Consider the following 10,812-nt stretch of genomic DNA (forward strand, 5'->3'; position numbering starts at 1 on the left):
TAAAAACAGCCCTTGATGTATATAACCAGCAGTATAAACAGAGGACACATCCCCCATAGTTTCTGAGACATTTCAAAGTAGGGGGACACCCCAGGTGTGACAAGTGGGGACCATACCCAGGACAACATTTGCAAGGACATGACATCCCCTACAATCATTTGAAAAAACATACAATTAAACATTAAAAAACTTTTAAAAACAAAACAAAGGTTCAAATCTTTGTTAAAAGTGATAAATTGATGAAAAATGGCATGTCATAGAAAGATCCATGAGGGCTCAAAGGCCTTCGTTTCACTCAGTGCCGGCAATTGCCAGCCCCAGACCTAGGTTCCCTGTTTTTCTTAATATTTCAATAGCTCGATTTCTTCATTAAAGCTAATTTAGTTCTATTTCTACTTGTTTGCCAAGTGAATCCCAATTCCAAGGAATGCTTTTATAGTTACAGTCAAATGATTTAGAAACTACATATAACAATCTTAGTAGATGACTGCATGTACTCTGGCACTGCTACGTTTTTATGGATCTCTTTGTAAAATTCTGGTCTTTAGCGAATCTCTTACTTGGGAACGTGTTAAAGCTCCTAAATGATATCATAAAATGGTCTACTCAAAATTTGGCTAGCATTGGCACATCTTCTATTATTTGTTTAATGAGTATGGTTTAGCCTAGCACTCTTCTTTTAAGATAATGAATGGCAATAGACTTTATCTTCTTGGAAACAGTGCCAGAATTTCGCTGTAGATTGTTTAAAGCAAGGCCAAAATTGAAGCATCGGCGGTGCTTAAAAGTTATGAACATCCTACAACATCTAACAGTGGAATCTTGGTCAATGGTACAATTTCCAATCAATAATCTGCAGATAGGGGTGATTTGATGTATTAAAACCCATTATCTCTAATGCGAAATGTCATATAGCAGTAAAATTATTTTTCAAATATCAGCTTATTTTACTCATTGTTTACATTATAGATAAATTGTAATTTTTTTTACTGTTTATACATTTTCTTGTAATTAATTTTTCAAAATATTATTTTAATAACCATCCCCAAACTCCAGGAAAAAAATTGCCATCCCTGAATCGCAGATGAACATTTTAACATAGATATAGCCCTGATTGTGGACTCTGCCCAGCTCATCTCAACCATCCAGCCCAACAACCAATGGCAATGAAGGATTTAACAGTGATACCAAATTTCACTGAATTTCAAGAAGCAAAGTTTTCAAAAGAAAAATGTCCCATGGTCTCTGATGACTTCATTATTTCAATTCCTCACTGGTTTGAGGACTTCACAGGTCAAAATGCCTGATAAGATTCACACTCCACAAATCACACAGCCTAATGGAACACAGGGACCTTAAAATAGTGAATGATGTATTAGAAATCATCCAATATGCAAGTCAACCATACTGTTCATAGTCATGTTGTTACATATGTGCCTTTGACTTCCAAGTTTTTTTATTACTAGAGCTTAATTTTGATTTAAATTTTAAAATTACAGCACCCAACTGCTAACATTGAGCCCTTATAATAATTTAAAAATTCAAACATTGAGCACGAATGGGGACAGGTTAACCAATAGGAAGGATTTCAACAAAATAATGAAATATAAGGAATCAATGGCTTATTATAAGTACAACTCGGAATAAACTTAAATATTCTAACAGATAACTTCAACCACATATACATTAGTCAAAATACTCAATCAAATTAATGGCCCATAAGTTACCTCAACTGAGGCTCACACCATTAATTGGCACAAGTTACCTCACTCCTCAAAAGACTCCCCATTTATCCAATGGCCCTTGAGTTCTCAGACCTGAGCCTTTGTTATGTATCTTCATTGTAATTATTTTAATGTTTAAAACTAGCACTTTAATCAGGTCAGCAGTTCTGTAGTCAGTGAAGCAGATAAGAAAGTGAACTCCAGCTCAAGAAACGCATCCTGCATAGCAGTCTCAATGCAAACGCTTGTATGGCTTTAACAAATTTGGTTATAGTCTTTATTAAGACATGCATGGCATAGCAATACTTGCATTTTTCCTAATAGTCTTTCTTATCTTAGTCGTTCTTCTCTTATAACAATTAAAGGGCCACAAGGTAAGCAGCCCATGGGTTACCTCAACCTGAGTCACACTCATCCTGACAAATCAGATCACACCATAGATCTTATAACTCGAGATGTAGCAGCATATGTGGATGAAACAGACAAATTTAAACAGTCAAATTTTCCATAATAATACAACTACAGAATTCATTGTTCATCATTTTATGCAGTCATATAATCATAATGGTCCAAACAATTGAAGAAAACCAACTCAGCCAACCAAACAGAAACGCTCCGTCAACAGAGCAAATAAGTCTTCCTTCAGACAATGCTATTATTCTGATGAAAGTGCCTTTGCATAATGTCAAACAGTCCATTCAAAGAACTTCGTCAAGACTAGCAAGATTGCTGATACCAGCTATGCAGTCTTCCCTAGAAGACATTTTTTTCTGTTGATGAAATATATGCTGGCCTTAGGAGAGAATTAGAATAAAATTGGTTCATTATAGTCACAATGATGACTTAATTAAAGGATGATTTCATAATGGATTCTATCAATACTAAAGTCATCAGCCTCTTCTGGGCCTTCACATCTTCTGTTTTGTCTCCTGTTTCCAGCTATTCTCTAATAGTTTCAACAAAGAGTTAAACGTCACCTTCCAAAGCGGAACCTACTTGCTGGCTCAAGTTTGTGAGACCAACAATTGTGCTGTATGCCTCAAAGTCCCTTTGGGAAGTCTAAATAAGCATATGGGAAGTCTAAATAAGCATATGGCAAGTTACATGCTTTCTTAAACCACATATGGTTATACGAGAACTTGCTTATAATATGGATTACTTCAACTAATTAATTTCAAAAATCAGGAAATTGAAAAATTCATTATTATAGCCATAAAAACGTAATGCATCTTCTAATTATTACTTATACATCATGCCCTGTCTCCTGTAATGGTGTTTTTTTAATTCATGGTGCAATAGTACATAGTATATCCTCTCCTGAATAGGAGACCTGATGGTGGCTGTAAGAGAAACAGCTAAACCAACGTACATTTGAAGCGTTTATCAGGCCAAAAACAACCGTGCTTATAATTTGCAAGTTACACACTGCCTAAAGCCAGGTATGGTCTTACAAACAACTTGCATGGGAAATTGCTGGGCTTCACACATACAAGTTGAGCCTAGGAGAACCTTGCATGTGATGAATGTGAAATAAACTCTTGACTCTTCAAGCACTATGAATTTAATGTTTGCTTATTTTACATCTAAACTTTGTCAGCTTTGAATCTACAAGTATAAACAAGGAAATAAAAAAAGCCATGACCTACAATTCCAAATCTCTTTCCTACAGAATCATGGTGTTAACATAGGTTCATGGTTGTCTCAATCTTAAATACTAGTCTATATAACAATCACCTGCAGCTGAGTTGCAAAATAACCTATCCCCAAGCCACAATCAATCAATGTATTCAAAATAGAAAATGGCATAATACAACTTCATCCAATATCTAAGGACAATTGCTTCAATCAAAGTATATTGTAAGATGCAACTCAATCCAACTGCTACAGAAGAACCGACAATAGCAGATTTTGAGGGGAAAATATGAAGCCACACTTCTCCATATCACCCAGCAAGAGTTTGGCAAGGGAAACTTGAATTACAACTTATAGGCAAAGTACTTCTCAAAAGATTAAACCAAGGAGCTTAAAAACTTGCATTGCATATCAATGATGTCATACACAAAAGTATTTTACAATTAGCATCCTCACAGAGTAAGTAGTTTCACATAAAAAAGATGTTGAATGACTGCAATATTAGTGTATCACAAGCCCTCAATTATATTTATCTTTAGATAATTTAATCAGAATTCCAGTTACTGAAATGACAAATAATGCATAGGCCTTGTTAAATCAAGAAGATAATCATTACCAGATGGTACAGTTAATAGTTATGAAACACAAAACCTTTACTTCAATTGCAAAGTTCTTTGAAAGCTTTAACAAAATTCGAGTAGCAGTCAGGATAAACTCGGATGTTTATTCTTATATGTCAACAGTTTGAGGGTTCCACATATTTCCACTAAACTCCTATAGTCTATGTTGTCTCCCTCAGACCACGGAACAAAAGGCAGAGATGACATCTAAATGGAAGTAATTTCAATTTTAGCACAATTAACTTGTCTCTTACATATTTCCAAGCCTCCCTATACAAATAAAAAGTAACTAAAACAAATCCAGAGTTGTTTTTATGAGTCTAAAATCAATAGCAAGCTAGTAAAAAATTCCAGTATTATTAACTGGATTTCAGTGCAATGCGTAAACTAGGAGAAAAATGTGGCTAATTTTGATCAGTGAATTGAGAATTTGCAATTCCAAGTGAATACCTGTGAATGCAACTTGAGGTAGGGTTTATGAAGCTGGAACCTCAAATTATGTGGCCAGTTGAAAAAAAGGTTGCTACAAGTAAACTACTAATGTAGAAGCGGCTGTGTACATTTTTTATGATGTCCAGTCCCATACATTAATATTTTGCTATAGTACAATGGTAAAATGGATTGAGCGAAACCAATTGTTGTTCACAGCAATGATATTTGCAAATAAATCTGTAGCTATACTTGGGTTCTCCTAATCAGAGAGTTTAAAGAGAACAAAGTTCTGGTCCAGCCAAGTATAGCTGATATTTTGACCCCCTTAAAAAATATTTGTCTTTACTACCATAGTTTGCACACTCAAGTTTGTTATTACCTATTCTTTTACCTCAATAAAAAACTTTTAGCCATTACTACCATAGTTTGCATACTCGGACTCCACAAGACATAAATTTCCAACTAGGCAACTTAAAAAATACTTGAATTTCTATTAAAAAATATAATTTATATGCAAATAACAGTTACAAAATGTATCAAATGAGGCTAGTGGAGATTTGAGGGCCACGTCCCTGGCAGGATCAAGGAGTAGTGCCCCTCATGGAGGCCTAGAGCAGCACCTGTTTTTCCCGACATGTGCCCGTTTTACCAGCATTTGGATTCCCCAACTACTCCCATAACTTGCCAAATACTTGTGACTGCAACTTTGCGAATTTTGCATCTATAAACTCAGTACTGGAATTTTTTCACTAAGTAATTGACAAATGGTAAAACTATATTTACTACAATCAAAATACTCTTTGTAGCAAATATTTTTCTCATGCAATAGAACACATCTTCATACTCCATGACCAGTAAAGTGATTGTAGACGAAAGTCATTTCAAAAACAAAAAATCTAGTGGACTTTTATACCTATGACTTAATTCTTGGGTTGTTTTTTATATATTTAACTTTTTACAAATCAAGAAGTAATCAATTTCTCTCATTCATTTAGTTGATAGAGAAAAAAGTGCAATGGGCCATAACTTTTACGACATGTTGAATAAACCAAGAAGCAAATGTAACTTTTCTATGGCGATGTGAAAAATAAGTAAAAGCGCATCTGGGATATCATTGACCATCAGATGACAAAAACCTTGATAGCTTCATGCTTGTGCGTACATTCTAAACACAGTCTTTCAGTTCCTTGAGAGCCTCAAAGTTCACAAGAAGATTATGGGTATCCTCTACACATTCATAGAGGGCACATAACCAAATAGATAGTTCAAGGTGAAGATTTTGTCTTCAACTGAGATCTACAAACCCTGTAACAACCTTTTTATTAATATATCATTAAGACAGCTAGGAAAAAGACTAAGCCACGTAAAATTGTAAAAACGATTAAACTAGCAAACTTTAAACACTGTGTTTATTAGTTTACTATATTGAACTTATGCTTTTTTTATTGCCCTTGAAAGTTTATTTCATTTTAGCATATCATTAGAAACATATGGTGTGAAATTTTTTGGCTCCACATTGCTAAATCTTTATAGAGTTGTTGTCGAGTGCCAGAACAAGCATGCAAACAGTGCGTTGAATTATATTACTGGAGCATGTCTTAGTACATAGTCAAAAAAGGCTAGAATTGTCAATTAAAAGGTTGAATGAGCTTGTAATATGTGTATTAGAAAGAACTCTAGAGGGGTGAACAAATGTAATCCCCATCAAGCTAGAGAAGTATGATCCATAATTGGTGTGGTTTGCTGAGAGTAAATTGAGAAGGAAAATAATGGCTTTACCAGGTTGCTCATGAGAAAGATCTTTAGCACTAGAATTAAAGGAGAAACAATCTCATCAACTGGAGGTCAACAAGTTGGGGAAAATATTGTAGAGATAATGGTTATTTGACAACTTGATGCACACAATCGATCAAAAATTGTGAATAAAATGTTGGGACAAATGATGCATGCTACTGTCAACAATAGTTCGGTATTTTATTTTTATAATTTTTTTATTATGCCACAGCCAGGGATTTTCCATCAATTTTATGAATATAAATGCAGCTCTTTTTTTAATCTCAGTTTTCAAGTTTCAAGTTCAACTTTTAATATCACAAACTTCTCGGAGCACATGTAAAATAAATGGAATTGATTAGTTTTGACTGTATTTGCAGTTGATTCGACAAGAAATGCATATTATTTATTGTTTCCCATCGAAACTTTTACCTTTTCTAAACTTTTAAATTTGCCAACTTTTTCCCGCAAGTCCGGATGATACTCAAAAAATTGTTTGCAAAGTTCCCGAGTCCATGCCTCAACACCTTTTGTTTTTAGTGCATCTAAACTTGCTACCAGTAGTTTTCTCTATCTCTGCCCTTGCGATCACAAGGCACATTCAAGGTTTATATATGTTAAGTTTGCAAATAATTTTCTCTACTCCTTTGATCACGCTGAATTAAAACAGCTCATCTGAATCAAGTATATCACAGAAGATCCGTCAATCAGTACAATAGGACAATAATTAATATAAGGAAACTGTGAGGAGCAGTGGAACTCTGCAATTGCGTTGTAAGTAAACATCTTTGTGTATCAAATATATCTCAACCCCCGTACCCACATAAATAGCTGGATACATAACTAGCTAGATACTACAAAGAGACGAGAAACTAAAAAGCAAGCGTTAAAACTATTTATAATATCAGAAAGCTAAATCACAACGATCTGAATTGTTTGGCAAGACCGTGCAGATATTGAGGTCCACAGAATCCTTCCGTGTTGATAAAAAATGGAGATGTGGGTTCAAAAAAATGAAATGCTTTTAACATGAGCAAGATTGACAAGGGTTTCAATAAATGAGCAAACCAATATACTATGGCTTCTGCCTATCAAGATTCCAGATAAATACGAACATACTATATTACTGTAGTTGTGCTCGTGTAATAAACTTATGTCGGGACCTATCAGTAAGTTATGACAACAAACATATAGTTGTATAGAATCATCTCATCGCAGAGAGAACATGACATTGCCCAATAAAGGCTTCATTAAAAATCTTGAAAAACATATCTGCCACCCAGGGAACAGACCATTACCATTTCAATTCAGCAATCGATATAATAATAATCTTGAAAAATATAGAGGAAGTAGCTTTACCATTCACTGCCTCGCTTCCCCGAAAAGCTCGGGCGGTTTGACCGCTTCGGCAAGAGAGCCTTATCAGTCTTCCCATTCCCGGCCATTACCAAAAACTAAAGCTCTCCCAAACGTCAGTCTATTAATAGTTTGTAGACTCCAGAAAAGCTCTGACAGACTTCAGAGCTCGATGAGACATTTTGTCGAACACTTAGTTTCCAAACTTTTTCCACTTAGCAAGCCCATAAAAGACAGGATCCGAGGAAGATTGTGGGTCAGATTTGTGGAGGAGAAGGGATAAAGGGACCGTATAAGAGAGATTAGGGACCCCTCCTCCACTCTGCTTGTGCACCATTCAATCGACGAGGCTGGGCCTTTGAAAAGACGACCAGAATCAAGACAAGATGTGATTGAGTCCACTACCAGCCCACGTTCGATTCATATGATTACATGCATAGATTTCCCACATTACGAAACACAGGGGACCCCAAGATTTAGATTTTAGTGTAAGCCAGAGGTTACCAACAAAAATTGGAAATGATGATGTATTATCATGCTATCTACACATGATAGCAGACAAAAAGAGATATTGTCAACCATCATATCACTGTACCAAAATACAGTAACGGCTGCTTCCGCAGAATTATTATACATGTTTTCATTTCATCTTCTTTCGCAACGTTCATATCAATGGTGATCCAGCTTTTCTTGTTTGCGACTGCTTTAATGTTCATTGGCCTTGACTGGTCCTTTTACAGCTCTCCATCCCGCCCTTGTCAATTCTGTTGTGCATAGAAACTTCCATTGGCCGGCCTTTATTCTCTCTGCCTGCATCACTGTGCACAGATAAAGTGTGAAATTTTATCTCGTAAAAAAGTATGAAAATGGGCATTTGGATCGATGTAATTTGGTGGCCTTGTACAAACGTAATATGCTGCTTGTCTTATGTATGTGATAGCAAGGGACCCTATTATATAAATAAATATTGGGTCGTAAAGCCATTGCGAAAGGCTTTTGCAGTACATTATCATTATATGCTGAGTAAAAATCCATAACTTGTATTTTGCCTTTTCCTTTTTGGATCCTTGTCTGCTCAGTTAACAGGTGGCAGGAAACTGCATAATTCTGGAAATTTATTCTTTGAAAGACGAAGCTAATCCCCACCATTGGATGCTGCAGATATAATCTACATTGACTTGTATTTGTCGTGTTAGGAAAAGCTCCGTCGTCAAAACTTATTCTCCTGGTATTAATTAAAAATTCATATCGGAAAAAGCAACGGCATTAGAAGAATATTAGATAACCCCAGACAAAATTCCGTACAAGATAAAACCCCTCATAGAGACACAGGCAAACTTTTACAGGCCCTGAACAGAATTTGGATTTGAGTTATGGGGTTCGAACACTCGCCCTCCTTGCCCCATATTGTCATGTTTAATCTGTTTGCTAGCTCTGCAATCATATGGGGAATTAACTTGAAGACTCGCCATTCATCATTATTAAGCATGGCAAAATGTTCTTCAATAGTGATAATTTCTTTTTAAAAGGTTGTATTAGACATATATACTATTATTGGACAAAGTTTAATGACTCTATCTAGTCATATCAAATTATGGTACTTACAAATCTATAAGATTAAGGTAATTGATTTGTTTAAGTTTTAAAAAAAAAAAATTTTATTATTACATTAGATTAAAAAATATGGGATAACATGTAATGATTATATCTTGTCATACCAACCCAAGGTGCCTATAATTTTATAGGATTAAGATAATTGATGTGTTGTTTGACAAGATTAGGATGGGGTCATTCTCATGCAAACTACCCATGTTTGAGATTTAGTGGGTTGTTCCATAATTAGGTTTGAGCTCTAAGAGATTAAGATGCATAATTATATGGAGGTAAAAGTTTCTCCCTTGTGTAATATCAAAATAAAGATATAATGTAGATTGATCATTATCATTAATAATTAACATTGATTTATAAGCTATATGGTTAGTATAGTTAATATGACTACCCAATTGTTGTACTTACACATTATATTATCAAAGTATGTGATGGTGTATCATATGTAACCATTAAAAGATTATTTACAAGACATTTATGATTATTTTGCAACATTATGAATGCATTGATAATGTCATTTCAAGTTAGACTATTCCTTATAATAGTATTATACTCTGTATACTTGACAAGTAAAATGTCCCTCTTTGGTGTATTTCATTCTTAGCAAATTTTTAATTGTTTATTTCATGAGGAGTTAGTCAAGCTATAACATACTCCATGACCACTTAAAAGAAAAGTAAATAGTATCATGATCTCAAAACTTAGTGTCGACACACCTAAACTAATATTGAAATGATGGATGAGTCATTAAATATTTTGTGAATAAACAATTGTAAGATGATTAATTTAAATGAACATGGTAGAAGAGGAAACTTACTTCCTATTAAAGTGCTTATTATCTAATTTTATTAGAAAAAATTACAATGAAAAAATCATGAATACAAACTAATACAAAATTGTTTCAATAGTATATCTCTTCAACCATATAATAAGAGGACACTTACTAATCAATAAAAATAAAGATGGATGACATCACACTCTAAGAACTTAAATCACATCAACTCAAAATTGAGAAGGAAAATTACATATAACTTTTAATCACCCAAAAGTAAATTAGGGTTAATTAAAACACAAATTTAAGGCTTAAAGACTTAATTATTAAATTCATTGTCACGCGTGATTTAGCAAAGCAACAAATATATTTAAAAAGGTGAAACTTGGTCCACATATAAAGTTATACATGACCTTAAGTGTCAAAAGACCTCAGATCCATATCAACTTAGTTCTAGGTTGAAGGTTCCAAGAAGAAATAATAACCCTTCTTTTTTGTTGGTAAATTGCAACCATGTACTAGGTGAAGGGGTAAATGAGTGACCTTATCCCTACCATGAATGTTTAGCATTGATATTAAGGTTCAAACTAATGAGCACAATGAATCGTTGAAGGTACAAAGCCTATGACAACAATAGCAATGGGATTTTAACCTTAGTGGCAACAACAATAATGTCATACTTTAATGATCATACAATTCCATCAATGGTAAATTAGCAATCTACTTTTAATAACAAGGTATGCCCTTGATTAATAGAGGTTAATAGTGTTCCCAAGGTTTTAGAGACAAAGGTGCACTAGGTAATTTAAATGAGTGTGATATTTATATCATCTAGTAAAGGTGACATATTCCATTTTTAATCAAATAGACCCAATGTGTTCGACCCTAATCAAAC

The 10,812-nt window shown here is 34.3% G+C and overlaps 1 protein-coding gene across 1 annotated transcript in view; it reads right to left on the minus strand.

Moving 5' to 3' along the window:
- Positions 1–8,983, minus strand: part of LOC149552009 (Phototropic-responsive NPH3 family protein) — a 46,488-nt gene extending 37,505 nt beyond the window's left edge. The window contains exon 1 of the mRNA XM_089787489.1: positions 7,541–8,983. Coding sequence (XP_089643615.1) covers positions 7,541–7,626 — 86 coding nt within the window. The 5' untranslated portion in view covers positions 7,627–8,983. The remainder of the gene's footprint in view (positions 1–7,540) is intronic.
- Positions 8,984–10,812: the final 1,829 nt, after the last annotated feature.

Source organism: Cupressus sempervirens, chromosome 6, assembly GCF_028749045.1.
Source record: "Cupressus sempervirens isolate cs-2001-9-10 chromosome 6, ASM2874904v1, whole genome shotgun sequence".
Taxonomy (NCBI): domain Eukaryota; kingdom Viridiplantae; phylum Streptophyta; class Pinopsida; order Cupressales; family Cupressaceae; genus Cupressus; species Cupressus sempervirens.